At 52.1% G+C, this 20,488-nt stretch overlaps 9 protein-coding genes across 9 annotated transcripts; 5 read left to right on the forward strand and 4 right to left on the reverse strand.

The window, feature by feature from the left end:
• Window positions 1-639: 639 nt before the first annotated feature.
• HETIRDRAFT_173435 (uncharacterized protein) lies at window positions 640-1,965 on the reverse strand (the record flags this gene model as incomplete). The annotated part of the gene is made up of 2 exons (XM_009548075.1): window positions 640-701; window positions 747-1,965. 2 exons carry the CDS (start codon window positions 1,963-1,965, stop codon window positions 640-642), a joined length of 1,281 nt encoding a protein of 426 aa, XP_009546370.1.
• Window positions 1,966-2,543: 578 nt separating this feature from the next.
• On the forward strand, window positions 2,544-7,003 carry HETIRDRAFT_36823 (uncharacterized protein). Its single transcript, XM_009547492.1, has 22 exons — window positions 2,544-2,646; window positions 2,702-2,713; window positions 2,803-2,908; window positions 2,970-3,203; window positions 3,243-3,300; window positions 3,353-3,592; window positions 3,655-3,735; window positions 3,793-3,936; window positions 3,999-4,561; window positions 4,620-4,716; window positions 4,768-4,925; window positions 4,997-5,092; window positions 5,146-5,260; window positions 5,323-5,442; window positions 5,501-5,656; window positions 5,717-5,854; window positions 5,906-6,021; window positions 6,074-6,176; window positions 6,227-6,385; window positions 6,438-6,582; window positions 6,633-6,688; window positions 6,742-7,003. The coding sequence occupies exons 1-22, from the start codon at window positions 2,580-2,582 to the stop codon at window positions 6,895-6,897; spliced, it is 3,120 nt and encodes a 1,039-aa protein (XP_009545787.1). The 5' UTR covers window positions 2,544-2,579; the 3' UTR covers window positions 6,898-7,003.
• A 955-nt stretch (window positions 7,004-7,958) lies between these two features.
• HETIRDRAFT_427068 (uncharacterized protein) lies at window positions 7,959-9,435 on the reverse strand (the record flags this gene model as incomplete). The annotated part of the gene is made up of 7 exons (XM_009548076.1): window positions 7,959-8,090; window positions 8,119-8,413; window positions 8,495-8,919; window positions 8,978-9,093; window positions 9,155-9,162; window positions 9,217-9,272; window positions 9,385-9,435. 7 exons carry the CDS (start codon window positions 9,433-9,435, stop codon window positions 7,959-7,961), a joined length of 1,083 nt encoding a protein of 360 aa, XP_009546371.1.
• A 1,082-nt stretch (window positions 9,436-10,517) lies between these two features.
• On the forward strand, window positions 10,518-12,229 carry HETIRDRAFT_318359 (uncharacterized protein; the record flags this gene model as incomplete). The annotated part of the gene is made up of 2 exons (XM_009548077.1): window positions 10,518-11,251; window positions 11,314-12,229. The coding sequence occupies 2 exons, from the start codon at window positions 10,518-10,520 to the stop codon at window positions 12,227-12,229; spliced, it is 1,650 nt and encodes a 549-aa protein (XP_009546372.1).
• A 749-nt stretch (window positions 12,230-12,978) lies between these two features.
• HETIRDRAFT_451474 (uncharacterized protein) lies at window positions 12,979-13,331 on the reverse strand (the record flags this gene model as incomplete). The annotated part of the gene is made up of 2 exons (XM_009548078.1): window positions 12,979-13,266; window positions 13,299-13,331. The coding sequence occupies 2 exons, from the start codon at window positions 13,329-13,331 to the stop codon at window positions 12,979-12,981; spliced, it is 321 nt and encodes a 106-aa protein (XP_009546373.1).
• A 583-nt stretch (window positions 13,332-13,914) lies between these two features.
• HETIRDRAFT_318732 (uncharacterized protein) lies at window positions 13,915-15,323 on the reverse strand (the record flags this gene model as incomplete). The annotated part of the gene is made up of 6 exons (XM_009548079.1): window positions 13,915-14,178; window positions 14,230-14,295; window positions 14,353-14,472; window positions 14,532-15,027; window positions 15,078-15,170; window positions 15,220-15,323. 6 exons carry the CDS (start codon window positions 15,321-15,323, stop codon window positions 13,915-13,917), a joined length of 1,143 nt encoding a protein of 380 aa, XP_009546374.1.
• Window positions 15,324-15,938: 615 nt separating this feature from the next.
• HETIRDRAFT_36827 (mitochondrial import inner membrane translocase) lies at window positions 15,939-16,513 on the forward strand. The gene is made up of 4 exons (XM_009547493.1): window positions 15,939-16,054; window positions 16,123-16,218; window positions 16,276-16,357; window positions 16,413-16,513. The coding sequence occupies exons 1-4, from the start codon at window positions 15,989-15,991 to the stop codon at window positions 16,436-16,438; spliced, it is 270 nt and encodes an 89-aa protein (XP_009545788.1). The 5' UTR covers window positions 15,939-15,988; the 3' UTR covers window positions 16,439-16,513.
• Window positions 16,514-17,271: 758 nt separating this feature from the next.
• Window positions 17,272-18,395, forward strand: HETIRDRAFT_65083 (atypical 2-cysteine peroxiredoxin). Its single transcript, XM_009547608.1, has 5 exons — window positions 17,272-17,447; window positions 17,546-17,596; window positions 17,729-17,826; window positions 17,889-18,007; window positions 18,107-18,395. The coding sequence occupies exons 1-5, from the start codon at window positions 17,318-17,320 to the stop codon at window positions 18,237-18,239; spliced, it is 531 nt and encodes a 176-aa protein (XP_009545903.1). The 5' UTR covers window positions 17,272-17,317; the 3' UTR covers window positions 18,240-18,395.
• Window positions 18,396-18,616: 221 nt separating this feature from the next.
• HETIRDRAFT_440070 (uncharacterized protein) lies at window positions 18,617-20,341 on the forward strand. Its single transcript, XM_009548080.1, has 11 exons — window positions 18,617-18,721; window positions 18,799-18,825; window positions 18,879-18,928; window positions 18,988-19,182; window positions 19,245-19,321; window positions 19,380-19,428; window positions 19,481-19,524; window positions 19,585-19,683; window positions 19,741-19,753; window positions 19,820-19,847; window positions 19,911-20,341. The coding sequence occupies exons 1-11, from the start codon at window positions 18,681-18,683 to the stop codon at window positions 20,278-20,280; spliced, it is 993 nt and encodes a 330-aa protein (XP_009546375.1). The 5' UTR covers window positions 18,617-18,680; the 3' UTR covers window positions 20,281-20,341.
• The last annotated feature ends 147 nt before the right edge of the window (window positions 20,342-20,488 follow it).

Genomic DNA, 20,488 nt, shown 5'->3' on the forward strand with positions numbered 1-20,488 from the left:
GCCCACTGGTCGTCGGAGGTTCCGGTGCTGTTGGACTTCGCTTGTGCCGCGCGGTCGGCGACACCCCATTGGACGACGATGATGGAAGGTCGCGTGTGGAGGGGGACATACGGGAAGGCATCCCATCGACGATTGTCGGTGAAGAGGAGGTCCTGGCTAACTGGGTGGCAGGCGTTTGCGCTTGTAGATGAGGAATCGAGCGCAAGGTGTCAGAGTCTCTGCGTTGATGTCCAAGCTGCGCCCGCAGATGAGAGTGAGATGGATTGGTTGGCGACGGCGTTTGTCGCCGCTGCTGATGTGTCGCTTTAGCCTGTGCTTCCGCAAGTTCAACTACTCTCCCTATTTGGAAGGAGACTGTCAGTCGTTCCACGAGGAAGAAGCATTGAAGCTGCACTGACGTTCCATCTCGACATGGGCCACGTTGTCTAGAGATACCCATGCGATGTTGAGCAAACACGCCAAATACGTGAATGTGAAGATTTCTGACCGTTATCTACAACTCGATCTGGTCTCGCATTGTCTTCAAGAGTACCTCTCCTTACACGGCTCGACGCCAAACCAAGGCTGGAACCCGGTCTTGTCTGTTGAGCTCCGTAGTTACGCGGCGGTACATACGCATGGTTCGAAGAAAAATTATCTTCAGGTGCTGTCAGGGCAACTTGTAAGCTTCATGAGCAGTATATCATTATCGAACGCCGCCGCTGTCAAGCAATGGTGAAGAAAGTAGACAGGCAAGAGAAACATACTAGCAGCTTCACTTAAACTAGCCGATCGCCGTGGACGGCTCGAAGAAGTAATTTGTGATGAAGCGAGAGCACTTGGTTGGCGTACAAAACCATCGATGTGGCGCCCAGCGTCTGACCAGGCTTGATCCTCCGCTCCTGTATCCGTCTCCGACCCGTTGTCCAAATGGTCGGACTCTCCTGCTTCCACCTCTGCTATCTTGTTTATCCCGAAACTACTCTGAAATTTTCGCAGCACGCGCCCAGGGCGGCTTGGTCCGGGCATGATGGATCGGCCAACAGAGGGCCCTGTAGGGAAGGCCAGCGGGGCTCGTTGTGGCACCGGAACGACATCTACTAGAGCGCGGGAGTTGGATGAGGTGGATGGAGGCTGATGTCCAGCACTGAATGAACGCGTGGGAAAGGAGGGAGCCTGAGCGGTAAAATGTGGAGGGTCACCTATGGGGGAAGGTCGAGGGGGCGATTGTCTCCCTGATGGTCCGCCCACACCGACACCATTGGTAGGACTCTCGTGCGACTGCTGCTCGCCCTCAAAATTCTCCTTCTCCTCCTGTAATTCGCGTTCCATTGCGCGGAGTTTTGCGCGGTTCTGTTGAGCCTGTTCTCTGTATTCTTCCATTGTCACGCGACGAGGGCCTCCTGGTTTTGAGAGCGAGGCGCGAGCGCCATCGGGAAGACTTGGACGAACGGAAGACGAGGAGGAGGAGATGGCGGCCGAAGGGGTATGGTTCGGGAGAAGCACGGAGGGGCCGGATGTGACGCGCTGGAATGGGCGAAGGGTAGACACGGACGACATGGTGGCAGGAGAACGACGTTCGGGAGGTTCAGAGCGGTCAGCTCCTGACGGAGAGGCTCCCGGCAAGCTCTCTGAGCGTGATAGAGACACGCGTCGATGGGGATAACTTGATGACACGGGCGGCGACGAAGACATGCGATCATCAGTTATTGATAGCGTCGGCATTTTGGGCAGTTCGGGGGAGTCCACCGGAGTCGGAGGGGACGACACCTGCGAGTTCGTGGACCCGCGGGAGATGCGGACGTACTCGCCGTTTGTCCACTCATAGTCGAAAGAGAGCTCTGGCGGCTCGTCTGATGTAGTGAGGACGGATATCATGGAGGCGGAGAGGGCGGGATCAGCATTGATGTTCGGGGGAGTGGAGAGGGGGGATATGTGTGGGGAGGCGGAGAAGGGCGAGGAGGGGCGGGGGGACGCGGCGGGCATGGTGTGTCTGGTCTACGCGGAGAAAGGGTCAGTTCCCTGCAACGTCCTGTCGAACACGAGGCTGCCACACAGCCCTCGTGACCGCGTTCCCTCCTTTCTCGGCCCACCTTCCCACGCCCTCACGCGTCGCACCCCCGCCCGGCGCGTGTTTCCCTGCCACACCCACCCACTGCCCCATGGCAAAACGACGCGCCGCAGTCGACAGCGACGACGAAGAGCCCCAGGAGGAGGGCCTGGCCGCGCAGAAACGTGCACGCTTCGACCACCACCCCCCCGAAATCGTCGCGTACCAGCCCGAGCCCGAGGCAGGGCCCACCAGACCGACGCGGTCGGCGCGCAGGCGCAAGAACAACCACGACGATGGAGACGATGTGGAGCAAGACGACGAGGACGAGGACGAGCCCCTTGACATGATTCGAGATCAGAACGCCGCAGAAGACTCGGCAGAGCAAGCACGGTTCGAAGAGGAAAATGAAGAACGCATTCGCGAGTCCATCAGGGCAAGGAGTAAACTTGAAGGTGTACGTTTACGAGACATCTCTTACAGCCCCTCCCATTACTCACATAGAGCTTCCTAGGGCATCGCAAAGTTTGGCATTATTGAGGGCGTGGAGATGCACCAGTTCATGTGTCACAAGTATCTCACTTTCAAGTTCGGCCCACAAATCAATTTCATTATAGGTTCGTCTTCTCCTCCCGTCTCAGTCTCGCCGCATTGTCAACTCACCACAATCAGGTCATAACGGAAGTAAGTCGGACAAGCTGTCTTTGTAATCGCTCCGATAGCACACCAAGCCCTGTCTCTCTTGGCTACGCTGCATATTGACTCGATTTCAGGTGGTAAGAGTGCGGTCCTCTCAGCCATCACCGTTGCCTTAGGTGGTAAGGCAACCGCCACTGGTCGTGGAAATGGCCTCAAATCCTTCATTCGCGAAGGCCAAAAGTATGTGGCTCTCGACTCCGCGTTGAATACTACATGGCCATGGGCTTACCTTTGTCCCCAGCGTTTCTGAAGTGACTATCCAACTGAAGAATACTGGCGAAGAAGCCTATCGGCACGATGAATACGGTGACAGCATCGTCGTCACTCGCCACTTTACGAAGGAAGGTTCCTCTTCGTATAAGATCAAGAGCAAAGACGGAAGAGTTGTATCGACCAAGCGTGAAGAGCTATCCGCGATCTGTGATCATATGAATATTCAAGTCGACAACCCCATGAACGTCCTGACTCAAGGTATGTCTTGAATGTCTTTTTGTGTCGTGATTTACCCAAACAGGGCGGGAGATTCCGCAAGGCAATTCTTGAGTGCCTCTCACCCGACTGATAAGTATCGGGTATGCGATATGCGCTTATCTCGTGTTTCGTGGCTCATTTCATTTTCCTTAGTTCTTCCTTCGTGGAACACAGCTGAGCCAGTTGAGCGAGGAGTATGAGACGTGCATGGAGAATGTGTCACAAATGTCGAAGGTCCTGTTGCGCAAGAAGGAGGCTCTGCCAGATCTGGAACAGCAATTCAAGGAGGCGTCGGCACGGTTCCAGGAGGCATCAAAAGCCAGACAGCAGAAATACCTTGCGGATGAGCTCAAGAGAGAGCTCGCGTGGGCCCACGTCGCCGTGAAGGCCGAGGTATGTACATCGCGTTTACGGTGCATTCACGGCTGCTGATATGTTGATCATCTATCGTCCAGGAATTGCAAGGGAAGATGGAGGAGCATGCTAAGCTGGCGCGTCGATTGCCAAAGATTCAAGACAGTCTGAAGAAAGCCGAGGTTTGAGTTTTGTTTCCTATTTGGAAGTGAGGAGTACTGATGCAGGTCGCTTTTCAGGAGGAGTTGGAGGCTGCAACCGAAGAAGTTAAGAAATACGAAGAAGAGCATCGGTCTCTGGGGAATATCGACCATCTGCATCAAAGGAAACGCGAGCTTGATGAAAAACTCCGCGCCAACAAGAATAAACTCCTGGATATCAAGGTGTGCCATCATCCTTTCCTCAGATGAACCGCCTGACGAGCCTCGGATCCCGTGAATCCCAGAATGATCAACAGGAGATTGGGCGTAACTTGGCAGCTTCTCGACGGATGATTGCCAACCTGGAGACACAGATTGAGGAGCAGACACAGAAGAGCGCCGCGCACACGCAATCGAAACAAGACGAACTCAACCAGAAGCTGGCGAACGCTCAACAGGATGTCCATGCTGCCCAAGCCCGCCTCAAGGACATCGAGCAACAGCATCGCGAACGGCAAGAAGAGTCCGACTCGTTGAAGCCTCACGCCGATCAAGTGAATCGGGAGCTCCAAGAAATCCGGACGCGGCTCGACGGGTACAAGGAGCAGGTCGCCAGGTGTCGAGAGCAGCAGAACAATCAACTCGCGCCTTTTGGAAACAGGATGAAGGAGGTCTTGGAACAGATCAATCGGCTGAACTGGCATGGTCAGAGGCCGGTGGGTCCGCTAGGCGTGTATGTGAAGGTCAAAGACCCCCAGAAATGGGCAGGTCTTTTGAGTAACGTGCTTGGTGGCTATATGTCCGCGTTTGCGGTGACAGACGCACGAGATCTGGCGCAGATGAGAAAGCTGCTCAAGGACAGCCGAAAGTAGGCGCTTTGTGTGATGATCATTTCGAGCACTGTGCTGATCATGTTTGTGGCTCAGCCCTCATTCGCAAGTGTTCGTCGGCGAAGTCGATCTCTTCGACTACAGTCGTGGCGAGCCTGCACCTCAATACTTGACTGTTTTGAGGGCAACTGAAGTACGTCAGACTCGTCCACATCGCGCCATTTTGATCGCTGACGGGCCACAGTGCTCCAACGAGTATGTCCTCCGTGTGCTCATCAATCAAGCAAGGATCGAACGGACGCTCCTCGGGGAGACCCGTGCGCATGTTGATGACTTGCTGAAAGGGATGCCAGGAGGCGGTACCGGTTTGAGTACTGATCTTTATAGGGTCATCAGATACCCGTGCGTGTTTCGTCTCATTGGCGCCTTAGTTTGCCTTCTGCAGGATATTGAGGTGCCAATTACGAACTCAGTGAGGGTGGTGGATCTTCGCAGCCATTGCCAAAGTTGCGACCCAACGACCCACGCAACCTCCTCTTCACTGGCAAAGACCCTGCCGAACAATTGAGGTACGTAGATAGCCTTTCTCTTCTGGATGAGCCCGATAACAATCCATTCACAGACACTGGCAAGAGCAAGGGAGTGCCGCTGAAGCTCGTTTCAACGAATTGACTCAACAGGTCAATGAAAGCCGTCAAAGATTCGGCGAGCTGCAACGCGCCATTGAGGATCTGAAGGTATGGCTTTCTCAGATTCAAAGTCTGGCAGAATAGGCATTGATTTACCTGTTGATCTTTAGAGACAAGAGCGGGCTGCTGCGCGCGCTGTAGCAGATGCGAAGAGCTTGCGAGATGACCTGCAGAACGAAGCTAACGAGAGTGTACCTCTGGAGACCGCCGGATTAGAGCATGCAAAGCAGGTCAGCCTCACCTCACAACAAGGGGGTCTCAATGAGCTAACGCATGTATGAATGACAGGAACAAGAGCGAGAGCGAGACTCCTTGCTTGCACAGTTCGAGTCTTCGGCCGCGAGCAAAGTCAAGATCGACGAAGCACAGGTTCCTCTACTTGAAGAGTTGAAGGGCGTCAAGACTGAGATTGAAAATTTCGACGCGATGCAACGACAGTTTGTTGTAAGCCCCCGAACGATCACGCTGTATATCGCATCGAGCTCACGCGATCACTCCTTACAGGAAAAAACAGAGGCAGCTGCTGAGCGACACATGGCTACTCAGTCCGCCACTCAGCACTGGGCGAAAAAACTCAAGGAAGAGCTGACGAAAGTCAATGAAGCAGACGAGCGAGCTCAGTTGGTCCAGAAGGAGTTCGAGGTAGTCACTCATGTTAACTTACTCGTCATTTCTCGCTGATCAGCAGCCCAGAACTGGACGGAGAAAGCCGAGGAGTATTGCGCGAGGGTGGAGAATCCGCGCAAACCTGATGAAGTCCAACGTCAGCTGGAGAGTGTGCAGAGGGCGCTGAAGGAGCGAGAGAAGAGGTAAGCGTCTCTCGAGACTTGATCCAAGCGTGAGCTCACCGTGCCTTATTAGACACGGCGCGACGGTTGAAGAGATGACTATTGAGGTCAACAGAACCCAGGCGGCCTATGAGACGGCCAAGAAAGACTTGAAGAGTATGTACACCTTGAATAAAGTAAGCAATTGTCGAGCCGCTCCACGTCATCCTGCTCACCGTTTTATTAGGCTCTAAAGAAAGCCCTTCGCCTTCGCTTCAACAAATGGTACGACTTCCGCCGTCACATCGCATTCCGATGCAAGGTTGTATTCCAGTACCATCTTTCCAACCGTGGGTACTTCGGAAAGGTGCTCTTTAACCATCAGGACGGGACGTTGCAACTCAAGGTATCGTCGACTCGTATTGATAGGGCTTCGGCTTTGCTGACAGAAATTGCAGGTCCAAACGGATGAACAGCATGGCACGCAGCAGGGCAGCAGGGACAAGGATCCGCGCTCCTTGAGCGGAGGAGAGAAGTCTTTCGCCACCATTTGCCTACTACTCGCCATGTGGGAGTCCATCGGCAGTCCTATTCGATGCCTCGGTGAGCCGCTAGCCATCTCTGTTGCACCATTGTGCTCACATCTTCCTTAGACGAATTCGATGTTTTCATGGACGCTGTCAATCGCCGTATCAGCATGAAAATGATGGTGAGCATAGCGTCTTTATCCTACTGGAATGCTTATCAACCTATCTGCTGCAGATCGACACCGCCAATTCTTCCGACGGCAAGCAGTACGTTCTCATTACCCCGCAGAACATGCAGAGCATACATCTCGGCAACACTGTACGTGTGCATCGCATGTCTGATCCGGAGCGCGGTCAAGGTGTTTTGGCGTATGGCCAAACAGTCGCTTGATCAGTTGCCTGTGTCGTGATTCTCTTGTCTTGGTTTGTATGTTATTTTTTGTTATATGCGTATGTATGCTACAGGTTGAGTCTAATGCACTTGCATGCTTCCTATGATACACATCGCATTTATCTTATCATTGCTCTGTCTGGTGACTAGTCCTGAGACCTTCTACCGACGATGTAGCAAGGCAGAACAGCGTACGCCTTCTTTGGGTGCCCATCTCTCCGAAGAGCCGTTACGTTGAAGCATTCCATCTATATTATCTGTCTTGATATCCTTCAGGAGGAGGGAGAAGGTTGACTATGGAAAGGCGCTTTATCCGATCGTGAAGTGGACGTCTGCATTGAATCCAAGAGAAATGATCTGATATCGTGGTTCTTCATTCTACCTACAGCCGTTCGAAGCCTTCACACGCGTGCAACGTCTTGCCGCGATCCGTAAATGACCTGCATGGCGGGCCGCCGATGTTCAGGCTGCTCCTTCACGTATACATTACTACGCTCTTGGGAGCAATGTCACAGCGCGTGTGTATATGTGAACAATGCATACTGAACTCAACTCAGTAGAGTTTAATGAGAGGATTCCATCAAGGAAGCATGATCACGCATCGCTCAGGATGATTGGATGATTGGAGAAGTGTGAAGATTCGTCTCGGTTTGTTTGCTCCTTTCATGTTCAACCCCTAAGACTTCTCTAGAACATCATTCGATCACTTGGAAGGTAAACAGAACGCTTACTGATGTAAGTCCGCTATGAATTTCGACGGAACCTGTCAACTTTGACGAGCGGGGACGAAATGAACTTGTTCCGTAGCGTCGTATCGTGTTTGACATATCCGGTATCTTGAAGATTGGCCAATCGGTGAGAAGGAGTCTTCCTTTGCATCCGATTTCTATCAATAAGAACCCGAATATTACCCTTCCAGGACCGCTGTACCCTGTAGTGGTACCTCATATGTATGTACATCTGCCCTGAGGTAATGTACTAATCAGCTCGAAATAATCGGATGATGTCAACAGGTCCCCCCTCAGACGCCTGAAAAAACGATCACAGGATAGACAGAGAGTTCATTCGATCTTTCCATGGTCTCGTGTGAGTTCTTCGCCATTGCCCTTGAACTTTCTTAATTCCGACCGCCACGGCTCCCACGTCTGCCCATACTTCTTGAGCAACCCTGCAAGTTCCTGTCTTTGTTCCTTCTGCAAGGAGAAAGCGGTCAATACTTACGCGAGGCACAAATGTATAAGATCTTACAATATTCCAAGGTTCCTCACCGCCATACACATCAGTGAACATCTCCTTGAGTTCATGTCGCTTTAGCCCTTCAGCACGTTTGAAAGCCTGCATTATGTCTTTCTTCAACCTCGCTTTGAGTTCTTCTTCGTCGTCGCCGGACCACCAGCCGCGAGTCTGCAAAAACAGGCGGAAGCGCGATATGGGATTATCTATCCGCTTTCGGTCCTCGACTTCCTGCCTTGCCCGATACGCAAAAGAATCGTCGGAAGTGGAGTGGTGGCCGACACTGTGAGAATAAGTCAGGCTTCCATTTTCACTGCTGCGTTTCAATTATAAAGAAGCAGCGTTAGCCTAGGCCTGAACCTACCGATAGGTCATAGCTTCGATGAGAACACCTCGTCCGCTCTCAACGCAGCGTCGCCTCGCTTCTCTAGTAGCGCTCAATACAGCAAGAACGTCATTCCCATCAACCCGGATGGTGTCCATGCCGTACGCAGGTCCCCGTGCTGCAATACCGTCGCCATAGTACTGCTCTGTTGAGGGTGTAGAGATCGCAAAGCCGTTATTTCGCGCGATGAATAGCGTCGGAGATGGCAGGGTCGATGCGAATAACATTCCGGCGTGGAAATCGCCTTCAGAAGCCGCGCCCTCGCCGAAGTAGACGACGGCGCAATTCTTTCCCCGACGTCGGGGATCGCGGCGGAGGGCGTAGGCAACGCCAGCCGCTTGCGGTATCTGTGTAGCCAGAGGTGAAGATATGGTATGGAAGTGGTATTCGGGAGAGCCCCAATGCTGCGAAAGGCTACAGTTACCTACAAGGAGAAAGGAGATCACAGTTGTATGCACTCACTACTGGCATCTGTTTACCCTTGCTAGAGAAATCTTCCTCGTTGCCAAAACACTGAGACATGGCGGCGTCGATGCCCCAGCCACGCCAGAGAAGTACACCCATTTCACGATATTGACCTGACGAGTACTCATCTGCATTGTTGCTCTTACGCCAACGTCCACAAGATAAACCACGCACCCAGAACTCTGTCAAAGGACAATGTTCAGAATTATGAGCCCGAAGGTGGATTTAACACCTACTCGTCGTCTGGGGCTAGAGCAGCAGCAGAGCCGATGATCGTTGCCTCTTCTCCGTACTGGGCAAAATGAGCTTATGTATGAACGAATGTTCTATGAACCTACTAACAGCTGTCATCTGACCCAGGGTTAACGAAGAGGTCATCTCACTTGCACGCGACGAGAACATACATAGAAGGATATTTTCCCTTGACGTTGAACGTTATATAACAAGTTGTCCATGGTGGGTAGTAGCACCATATTCTCGTATCTGAGGATATCAGCTTCCAAGCCTCTGCATAGATGCGAGGGGTAACAAACATCTTCCGTGCATGGTCCCGGTCAATCTGTGGCGTATGGGTACTATGAGCCATTTGTGAAGCGTCATTTATGAGGGACGGTGTACCTCAGGAAGCTCAGCACCTTCTATCAGATGGCCAATGCCGTCCAAAACGCGATATGTTGGAATCTGCTTCCCTTCCTCAGTGATTGAATTGAAGAACCGCAACTTGGGAGTGATTGGGGATTGAGAGTTTGGAAGATGCGCAGGGCCTTCGGAAGAGAAATTTGCCGTGAGTTTGAGGAACGGCGTGCGTCTGAGATGCGTTCGAAGTGCGAGAGCGCTGGGAGAGAAGGTACGGATCATGGTCAATGTTGTGAGTGTGCAATGAGCGAATGCGGGGGTGGCTGAAGGACGCCAAAGTCCACACTGCACGTGATGGGACGCCGAAGATCAAAAATCAACCAACAGAGTTCTCGAGCTTGTTCGCATCCGGCTGCGTCAATCCAGAATCCCTCACTTGCGACGGGGTCTGTCGTGGCCATAGTCTTCGGATATCGGAATCTTCATGCTCGTAGACCGGCGTAGAGCGATAGTCATCACCTTACGGACTCGATCGCTAGATGTATGGGTGAGGCAGTTCCAGACGGTGCGTCGATGGACGAGGCAAAAGGGAGGGCCGATGAGCATGTGGCGGATTCCGACACGGTCGTTACTGTGACGACGGCATGGTAGATCTTTACACTGTTGGCGGGAGAAATCATTGGCTGCGGTTGGTGATAGCAACCGTGGAAAAGGAAGGGCAGATTGCCAGGGAGTCGGTCTGATCATATGCACGGCCTGAAGGCCTGACGGGGCGCAATTGCAAGTTGAGCAGAAGGCACAGTCTTCAGTCTCGCGGCGCGCGCGGCGAGGGGACATCGGCATACTTTTCTTTCTAATACCCCTTCCTTCTTCCTCTTCCGCCGGCGCTTTTTCTCTCTCGTCGCCTGCATGTCCACATCTCTCTGGCATTAGCAGCTCCGCATTGCCCCTTCGCGTGGTCATGTTCGTCGCCGCGTTCTTTCTAATCGCCTCTCTGGCTATAGGACCGCAGGCCGTCCTCGCAAAATTCAACTCCATCTTATTTTCTTCCATCCAGCAGTGCGGGCCCTTTAATGTTACCTTCAATGGAGGCTCTATGCCAGCAGCCCTCCCCCTCACGCTGACCGTCATTCCTTTCGATTCTGTTCCTATTTCTATTCCCATTCCACAGGCTTCATGGAATACTACCACTGGCTCTGGTGCTGTTATCACTTTTCTCCCGTTAGCCGCTGATTCGAGGTTTATCGCATTGCTGGAGGACGGGAACGGAACCGCAATGGGCGCCATTTCGGATGTGATCGGTGTTGACACCTCCGCTGACACTTCATGTCTTCCCTCCGCGACAGCTCAATCCGCGGCTCCCTTCATCCTGAAGGAAATCCCTTCGCAGTGCGAGTCTTTCAACGTCACATTCAACGCAACTCAGCACCGAGCGCCGACCATTCAAGCATTTGTCCCTCGCGGCCGACCTTTCACCGTCAAACAAGACCCGGGGGCAGACAGCACTGGGTCTGCTTCCTACCTCATGAACCTCACGCGGGGATTTCAAGTAGCTTTACTTTTCAATGACAACGGCACGCGCCAGACGTCAGATCTGTTGACTGTTGGTGGCGATTCGACCAGCAGTTCATCGTGTCTGCCCAAATTCAATGCTACTTCGGCGGCTCCTTCAAAACCCTCGGGCGGTTTGTCCAGGTATGTTCGTATACTTCTTTTTTATACGTTCCTTTCTCAATAAGAGGATTTCTCGATGGCAGTGGTGGAGCCGTCGCAATTGGCGTCGTTTCCGGGACCATTGTAGGCGCAATGCTTATTCTCCTTGCTCTATTCCTCTATCGGGAGCGCCGTAGGCACCTTGCGCGATTGGATGAGACTATGAGGAAGATGGACATGGAGTCTGCGACGAAGGATCCTAAGGCCTTCGACTCACCATCCATCTCTCCTACGAAATTTTCACAGGAGCAAGCAATCGGCCGGCAAAACATCCCTCGGTCCAACTATCTCTCGAAGCCGCCGGATCAGACCTATGGTACCTCTCCTGTAACCCCCGAATTCATCCAACGACGCCCACCTTCACCACAATTCCGCACAGTTGAACTTGGGGATGGTTTTGTGGAGGTCCTGCCTCCCGGGTATCCGCCCCGTCGCTCCGAAGACCGTATGACCCAGTCAGACGTGCGCTCAATATCCTCCCTTGACATCGAAGGAATCCTTGAGGCGGCGACAATCGGCACCATGCCCAGAAACCCAACAACGCGTGACGACGCAAGCTCGATTCGCAGTTCAGGCCGTCGATCCACACGTCCCTCTGTCAACCAACTTCGCCTCATGGACAGTTCAGGGATTCTCAGGACGAAACGTAGCCAGGAAAATCTAGACGTCCCGATGTCCGCCACGCCGTACGGTCGATTTTCCGGACTATCTACTCTGGAGGTCCAGCGACGAGATCCTACACTGGGCCCAGACTCAGCCATTTCGCTCGGTACCATTTCGCCCATGAGGGGTAATCTCGTGAAGAAGAGCACGACGGACTATATGAGCGAGGTGGGAAGCATACGGTCGGGCCGAGTATCGGACAGATATACGCAGCGTTTCCAGGGTCGGACTAGTGGGGATTGGCATGTAGGAGGGCCGGTTGGTATAGGACGAGGATCAGATCCGTCAAGGATATAGTGTTCGATTTGTTTCTCTTTGCTTGGGTTCGTATAACTGAACATGCACGGCCCTTGAGCAGCTTGTGGTCTCCGCTGTATCATAGTCACGCGTTGCTTTTTCCTTTTCCTTTTGTCAAGCAGGTCTTACCATACGTCGAAAAGCTTCGCGCCCATCACTGCCCCCTGTGTTTTACCTGGTTTTGTGCTTCCGCTCTGTGTATCAGTACGTGCTGCATATCTAGACGTTGATCCAGTCCGCTCACTATCGTGTATGCACGGGTCGTATATGTTCATTCATGATCATAGGCAAATACTGCACGATAGATTAGAACCGCGAGATTGCTCCGTGTACTATACTTTTCGATCAGACTTCGAATGTCTGAGGACAGAAATGGCGTTTCAAAGCCTGCAAACCAAGACAATGTCCTGGTGCTGTCCGGGGTGCCATGTGTCTTGTTGTGGAATTTAATTGTAATACTTGAGACTCATCACCGACGGAACCTAGCCGACGGAATCGTAAAAAGCAAACAGCCTCACGCGGGGCTATCACTCACCAGAGAGTCCTATTCTAGCACCCAGAGACCTGATGATGATTCACGCACTGCTTGTCAGGAAGTGGTTTTTGGTAAAAGGTACGAAGGAAGGGGCAGGGCGCACGGATTCGCTCAGAAACATCTCAACCTGAAACAACAGCGGCACAGAAGTTGGCAACTCACCTGCTGAATATTCCTGCCTTCCACGCGGCATGACTGAGGAATGTTTGAGCTCTCAGTCATCTTGAGGCAGCTTCGTCGCCGCCTGCCGCGCCCTGCGCCTGCCGCCCATCATGATATCCACATAATCCGCGCCTCCTAGGACATGGCCTTCCGATTCAGGCTTGCGATTACCCGTCTTGCCCTTGAGCGCAGCCTTTTTCTTAGCGGTCATGATAGTGGCGGATTGCTCGGAATGCGCGTTCCCACCGGTCTTGGTTACTAGGCTCGTGGTTGTCTTTTTCTGCTCGCGTAGCGATCGAAAGGTAGAGAGAAGCCCCAGTTTGAGTTTGCGATGATGTTCCTAGCGGATCAGGGGAGGAACAGGGGACATACCGTGCGCTTGTGGAGTTTGGCGCTTTTGCCCATGTTCAATGCAGCGTGTGCAGAGGAAACACGACTGCCTTCTGCGTGAGACCGCGATATCGTTGTCTGAATGGGGTACAGGGTCTTCCGCCCAGAAGGGTCGAACACGACTAAGTATATCTTAGTATACTACGGTCCTACCGGGCATCCCCACCTGATGCCTTGATCCGAAAACTGGCTGTGGGCGACTAGCAAGACTCTGAAGAATTTCTGCATCGAATCAACAACGGTGCCCATACGAGGTTAGTCTGAAGTCAATCACGACAATTGAACATTTCTTATTTCTTACATATGGGCTGGAAAAGGTTGAAAGCCTGCTGGTCATAGAGCGAACATATATTTCATATCCTTGTGCATGAAGATAGTACGAGACATCTAGTGTGATAAACGCACAAGCATATGGAGTACCGTGCCAATCCAAAGCAATGGACGATATGGGCGTCTAAAAGTACGACCTAAGTAGCATTTACATGCATGTCTATTGGACAGAAATAGTCGCAAGCAAGTCCAACCGACAATAATACATTAAAGTACAAGGCATACGCGAATCTATCGCAGACCTTATGATGAACGTGCACAAGAAGATCTAGTTCTCCTTGATCTCACTCCCGGCATTGATGCCTCGCGCTGCTTTCCAGACTGCGTTACGGCGGCCCCGGACACCCTCCCGCAATCTGTCCAGGACAGGGACAGTGGCCTCCCAAGAGATGCATGCATCAGTAACCGATTGGCCGTATTTGAGCCCGACAGGACCGGCAGCAGGGATATCTTGGCGACCTTCGACAATATTTGATTCGAGCATCACACCCATGATGAATGATCCAGTATCTCCGGATTCGAGTTGTTGGGCCTAAAGAAGACCTGTCAATAGGATATCACCAAGGGGGTGGAATGCCCTTACGATGTCCTCTGCAACATCAATTTGACGGCGATGTTGTTTGGAGCTATTTCCGTGGCTGCAGTCAATCTACGGGGAGCGGCAATAAGCACCCAAAAGCTGGAGAAGGAAGGAGAGAAAACCTACCATAATCTTTTGAGGAAGACCAGCCTTTGCGAGTTTCTCGCCGCAATCTCGAACATACTCTGCAGCATAGTTCGGTCCCTTCGCACCGCCACGAAGAATTACGTGCACATCCGGATTACCCTAATATGATGTCGGCTTTACAATCTTGATGGGGATATCAATGGCTGCCGAAGACTTACCTCAGTTTCGACAATACTGCTCAAACCCTCCTTTCCAACAGAAAGGAAGACATGTCCCGAGCGCGCAGCTCGGCAAGCATCAATGGCAACACCAACAGCGCCATCAGTTGAATTTTTGAAGCCCGTGGGCATCGACAGTGCTGAAGTAAGTTCCCGGTGTACCTGCGACTCCGTGGTGCGCGCGCCAATCGCGCCCCACGATACCAAATCTGCGGTATATTGCGGGCTAATTGTGTCGAGGAATTCACAGCCTGCAGGCAGGCCCAATTTCGCGACATCAAGAAGAAGCGTGCGGGCCATCCGGAGGCCTCTGTTAATTTGGAAGCTACCGTTCATGTCGGGGTCATTGATGAGGCCTTTCCAACCGACAGTTGTTCGGGGCTTTTCGAAGTAGACGCGCATAATGATGTGAAGATCTTCTTTCGCCTCGTCTGCGTAGGCGCGCAGTTTGTGCGCGTAATCAAGGGCGGCATCGATATTGTGAACCGAGCACGGACTAAAGCGGAGGATGAGAATAATATCTGATAGACAGTCGTAATGACATACCCCACGACTACAATAAGACGGTCATCAGTGCCGCGCAGGATGGCCTCTGTCGCCTTACGGCCTTCAAGAACCGTCTGGGCCGCAGAAAGTGTTCTGTTGACGCGTTAAATCAATCGGCGGCGGCACGGTGAAAGATGCATACAGTGGGAGATCCTCTTGCAGGATCTGAGGGGGGATGAGGGGCCGCGTCGATTTGACGCGACGGTTCTCGAGACGCAAAAGAGCCTCCTTGAAAGGAATAGCCATGTTAAGATCGATGGTAGGGATAGTAGTAGTAGACACTGAGTGGTCGAGAAAAGATGTCAGTGAAACTAGCGTCGCGGATGAGAGGAGTGGGGTGAGTTGGGGTGGGTGAGGGAAAGTGAAGGCCAGTTGATCGAGCGAGGGGGTTTATATATCGCGGGACTTACTTGTAGTTTTGTCAAAGGCCCACTGCTTACGGTCAAAAATTTGCAGTCAGAGAAGGGGATGGCAGTCATATCCAGCGAGGCCCCCGAGCACCTCTCACACTGTCGATCCTTTCCAAATTGATCTTGATATTTCCGGTGATGTCGCAGCTATGCCATTCCCTAATCAGTAGACGCCTGTAGACGCTGCCAGCTACCAGCGGAGGCTTAGGAAACTTGACAATTTCATGTATGTTGTACATACGGTGCGGAGGACCTCCGATGCGGTCGCTAGACAACTTCCCTGCTAGCGCCTGCCTCGGCTTTGCGATGTCTTGCACTCGTGGCCATTATCGCTTCGATGGCCCTCGAGCAGCATTTGTGAGTTGATGGTGCTCGTGTAATAATCACAATAGTAAGGGTCTCCGAGGTCTTCCGCACGTGTATCTTCACGTTCGAATTCCTGCGAAGAACTGGCAGCTCGCGCATCAGTGACGGGTTTGCTTTCGACCCTTATTTTCCAACATGGACTTCTCACAATTCAATGCGGCGGAGCAGGCACACATGAGCAAAGTCATCGAGAAGAAGCAGGTATGTGGATTGAGTGGCTGTCTGTCAGTTCTTATGGCTTGGCTGATTGCCACCTCTGCCGGCGACAGATGCAAGACTTTATGCGAATGTATTCAAGTCTTGTGGAGAGGTGTTTCAATTCCTGTTGCAATGACTTTACGAGCAAGGCATTGTCTACAAAAGAGGTCCGCTCCTTTGATGTCTCCCACACGCCCAGAGCTCCGTTGATACGTTTGGTTCAGGAGCAGTGCATGCTGAATTGCGCAGACAAGTTCTTGAAGCATTCGGAAAGGGTCGGGGCGCGCTTTGCAGAGCAGAATGCAGGTCAGTGTGCAGATTGGCAGGTCATCCTTGTATCGAAGTTTACAATAGTCCACAGAGGCCATGAACGCTTTACAAAAGTAATCTCACATCTCGTTAAGGCTTTTGACCCTGTATCGTATCTTTGCGTAATACCATCTCTCCCCGTTTGATGGCTGCCTAGCCGTTTTTAGAGCGCGCCCGAGCCCGAGAGCCGACCTCGAAGTCTCAACTATATCCCGTCTTGCAGTCCAACAGGCCTGGTCCATTCACGACACTCTCCCTCATTCTGATACGCACCGAGCACTCAAAGGTGCTTCATGTGGTTTCTTTCCGCATGCGGCTATCTCATCCTGATACGTACACCTTGTGTATGAAGTGCACGCTAGTGCACGGAGTATCCGACCGCCCATATGTACGTCCAGTCATCTGGTTCTTTTCGCTCTCTTCCCGAACTGCTTGCGCCAAAGAACGTGGATCTGATTCAGCTGATGTGAGCTTTTTGCAATACGATGCTGGGCAAGCAATCGTGCAGTTTGCGTAGCACACAATTCCGACTCGAAGCGTCCTTTGCTCATGCGTGAGGATTCGAGATGCAGATGCGGAGACTGGTGCCAAGTTATGAAAGTAAGATGCTTATAGTCCAAGACGACGCTCGAGCTCCAGTGTTCGCTAATATTCGTCGCGCCCACCAAAAGCATAGCACGGATCTGGGTCGGTTGCTCCTGATTGTGGCTCATCTTGGCTCATCGCTTAGCTAGTAGTACATATACTCGACATACACAATGAGAACACGAACAACGAGAACGCGACCTATCGGACGTGTGTCAGTCACATGTTTTTCTGTCAGCGACATTGACAGGCAGTGCCCGAGCTCCCCGAGTTACAACATCCAGAACGAGCCGCTCATTCTCAGTCGCAATGTGAATCGTCATTATAAACCACTCCACTTGCTGAGCCCCACAAGAAACATTTCTCACAACCATGGCTAAGCATCCCCTCGTTGGAAAGCCCGCCCCGTCTCTGTCGCTCTTCAATAACAAAGGGGAGACGTACAACTTCACCCCTGGTACGCAAGGCGCACCAGTGGCACTCTTTTTCTTTCCTAAGGCTGGTGAGCCCAATGAGCCCAATGACAGAGCTCGGTGATGGCTCTCACCATCACTGTCTCTTCGACAGTATGACAGACAATTGAATGTATTGGCTTGCCAGGGACGTATGGGTGTACCCGTGAAGTGTGTCAGTTCCGCGATGCTTTAGTTGGTATGCACTTTCCTTGCGCTTTTCTGGGTGCGCTCTTTGTGTGGGTACTGTGGGGTACCTTTACTGCGTCAGAGGCCTTACAGCGGCCATAGAGCATCATGGCATAACTCAAACTGTCTTATGGCTGCACAGATCAAGACACGTTCAAGCGCTCCAACATCATAATCGTGGGCGTCAGTCCCGATTCTGTTGACACGCTCAAAGATTTCGCCGCCAAGCAGAAGGTCACGGTACGCACTTCCGTTGTATTAAGCGATACATCGCTGGCGCCGCTGACGCCATCTCTACACAGTACCCTATTTTGAGCGATCCCAATGGAGAGGCACGCAACGTGTACAGCGTTGGCAAAGGCCTATTTGGTCTCTCGGAGGCACGCGTCACGTACTTCATCGACCAGAATGGCATCGTTCGGTACGTGGTCATCTCGCGGTCTCACCCCCGATTTTTTCTGCACATGCTACGCGTTCAACAAGCTCAACCATGACTACTCGGATGTCAACTCTGTCACAGAAACGCCCTTGATGCGACTCTGAATTTCGGCGCACATGTGAAGTTTGTGCAGGATTGCATCGAAGAGCTCGAAGCTGCGGTTGATGTACCTCAGAAGGAGAATCCTGAGCCTATCGCCGCTACAGCAGCCTAAGCAGGACAACGGTGGGGAGTACAAGGGTTGCCAATCGTAGGGTGGGGTGGAACATATCCTCACGGATTTATGAAGGAGCCTATGAAGATGTAATCGTTAATACATAAATACCAGTATTGCTGTCATGAAATCAATCGATGCGTGATGTTAATGATGAAAATCAATTTCGATTATAGACCAAGGATCATCGACAAATCCCGAGATTCTGCTTCACAGTTAGTATGTACTTTAGTCTCCAGTGCTGACCTCAACGCCCTCCAGTTTGTTTTCTCGAAGCTTGGCCTGTGAATCCATTATGGATTAATCACATGCACCTTTCGGCCACCATCACTGCCTGCATTGTCAAAGCAATGCATTTATTACCGGTCCCAGCGTTCTTCTTCTCCTTCCAACTTGACTTTTCCTGGCCCACGTCCTGTCCATCTTTTTGAACTCTCGACCATGATTGAAACTGCATTAACGAAACTTTTGAGTATCCGCGTGTGAGTGTCTAGTATAGTACACTACTCCGTCGATGTTCTGGAACACGGTCATATCGAGTGCTGAATCTATCTTCCAGGCCTGTTGTCCAAGGGGGTATGCAATGGTGCGTCTTCACCGCGTAGAACATATCATAGTATGTTCTCAACTGGGGAACAGGGTTGGCCTTCCTGCATTGGCTGCAGCGGTGTCGAATGCGGGTGGCCTGGGTAGGTTCCATCTATGCGCGTTCCTCTGCATCATGCCTCACAGACAGACGCTATGTCAGGTGTCTTGACGGCCCTTACACAACCCTCACCTACCGCGCTTCGTGAGGCCATCCGTCAAACGCGCAAATTGACGTCAAAGCCCTTCGGAGTCAACATCACCCTCCTCCCGAGCATCAATCCGCCGGACTATGAGGGGTACGCACGGAGCGCAGTGGAGGAGGGCGTCAGGATCTTCGAAACTGCGGGGAACAACCGTGAGTAGCCTGAACAATTATCCGTCTCGGCATACTATCAATAACGAGGATTCACGGTGCAGCGGGCCCGTTGATTAAGTACTTCAAATCTCAAGGATGCATCGTAATCCACAAATGCACTACAATTCGCCATGCCAAGGTTGGCTCATGGTTGTCTGTGAATGCAACCCCGCTGACAGGACTACGTCCCCGGACAGTCTGCTGCAAAACTCGGTGTTGATGTTTTGAGCATCGATGGCTTCGAATGTAAGCCTTTTGCAGCGCATGCCTCTCAACCCCTGTCAAACAATCCAATCAGGTGCCGGACATCCTGGCGAGGAAGACATCGGAGGATTGACTTTGGTGAACCGGCGAACGTGTCTCCCTTATGTTATGATATCCTGATGAGGTTCATATATGCAGCTTGCACGCGCCGCGCAGGAGCTCGATATACCTTACATTGCTTCCGGAGGCATTGCTGATAGCCGCGGATTTGTGGCTGCCTTAGCCCTTGGAGCTTCGGTATGTCGTAACTTTATTTTCCGTTCTCGAGCTCACTGTCGTCAAACTCCCAATCAGGGCGTCAACATGGGTGAGCCGCTGTGTCGCTGTCGATGGCGGTACATGTCTAAACCGACTGACTTGATGATTCATCTAGGCACGCGATTTATGTGCACCGTTGAGAGGCAAGTCTATTCCCTTTACGATATCGAAAGCGCCCCGTATCCTGTTTCTGACATCAAAGATAGCCCGATCCATCAGAACATCAAGGAGAAGATAGTTCAGTCCACCGAGCAAGACACTGTACACATCTTCCGTACTCTGAGGAACACTGCTCGGGTGTTCAAGAACAAAGTTTCCCAGGAAGTCGTGGCGTTGGAGCGGCGGCCTGGCGGTGCGAAATTCGAGGACCTTAGGGAGTTGGTCTCTGGTGCAAGGGGGCGGGTGGTATACGAAAATGGTGACCCCGACTATGGGATCTGGAGCGCCGGCGTAACGGTGGGGTTGATCAAGGACATACCAACGTGCGAGGAGTTGGTTTCCACTATCGAGAGAGAGGCCGAGGCGATTATTGACGGATTGGGGAAATTGAAGGTCCCAGTGAAAGCCAAGCTATGATTTCATGTAAAATACAATGGAGCCCCTCCTGAAGGAAACTGAGCTCTATTTTTCCTCGGTGCTACACGAGTTGAGTCGAGAATGCAGTGTCATCCACGGGTTTCACCTGTGGTCGACTTTTGAATTACAAGTTTCCTGTCTCCGCGCTAATGGACTTGAACTAGACAATTAGGTCAATCAGGATTCAGTAGAGCACTGTACATACTCG

The sequence above is a fragment of the Heterobasidion irregulare genome (genome assembly GCF_000320585.1).
Source record: "Heterobasidion irregulare TC 32-1 unplaced genomic scaffold scaffold_05, whole genome shotgun sequence".
Classification (NCBI taxonomy): Eukaryota; Fungi; Basidiomycota; class Agaricomycetes; order Russulales; family Bondarzewiaceae; genus Heterobasidion; species Heterobasidion irregulare.

Coding starts and splice junctions, on each gene's coding strand:
- HETIRDRAFT_36823 (XM_009547492.1), top strand. CDS start 2,580: ATGCACCAGTTCATGTGTCACAAGTATCTCACTTTCAAGTTCGGCCCA. Junction 2,909..2,969: donor TTCATTCGCGAAGGCCAAAA/GTATGTGGCTCT, acceptor CTTTGTCCCCAG/CGTTTCTGAAGTGACTATCC. Junction 3,301..3,352: donor ACCCGACTGATAAGTATCGG/GTATGCGATATG, acceptor CATTTTCCTTAG/TTCTTCCTTCGTGGAACACA.
- HETIRDRAFT_36827 (XM_009547493.1), top strand. CDS start 15,989: ATGGACTTCTCACAATTCAATGCGGCGGAGCAGGCACACATGAGCAAA. Junction 16,055..16,122: donor AAGTCATCGAGAAGAAGCAG/GTATGTGGATTG, acceptor TGCCGGCGACAG/ATGCAAGACTTTATGCGAAT. Junction 16,219..16,275: donor AGGCATTGTCTACAAAAGAG/GTCCGCTCCTTT, acceptor CGTTTGGTTCAG/GAGCAGTGCATGCTGAATTG.
- HETIRDRAFT_65083 (XM_009547608.1), top strand. CDS start 17,318: ATGGCTAAGCATCCCCTCGTTGGAAAGCCCGCCCCGTCTCTGTCGCTC. Junction 17,448..17,545: donor CTTTTTCTTTCCTAAGGCTG/GTGAGCCCAATG, acceptor TTGGCTTGCCAG/GGACGTATGGGTGTACCCGT. Junction 17,827..17,888: donor CCGCCAAGCAGAAGGTCACG/GTACGCACTTCC, acceptor ATCTCTACACAG/TACCCTATTTTGAGCGATCC.
- HETIRDRAFT_440070 (XM_009548080.1), top strand. CDS start 18,681: ATGATTGAAACTGCATTAACGAAACTTTTGAGTATCCGCGT. Junction 18,826..18,878: donor GTCCAAGGGGGTATGCAATG/GTGCGTCTTCAC, acceptor ACTGGGGAACAG/GGTTGGCCTTCCTGCATTGG. Junction 19,322..19,379: donor CTACAATTCGCCATGCCAAG/GTTGGCTCATGG, acceptor GTCCCCGGACAG/TCTGCTGCAAAACTCGGTGT.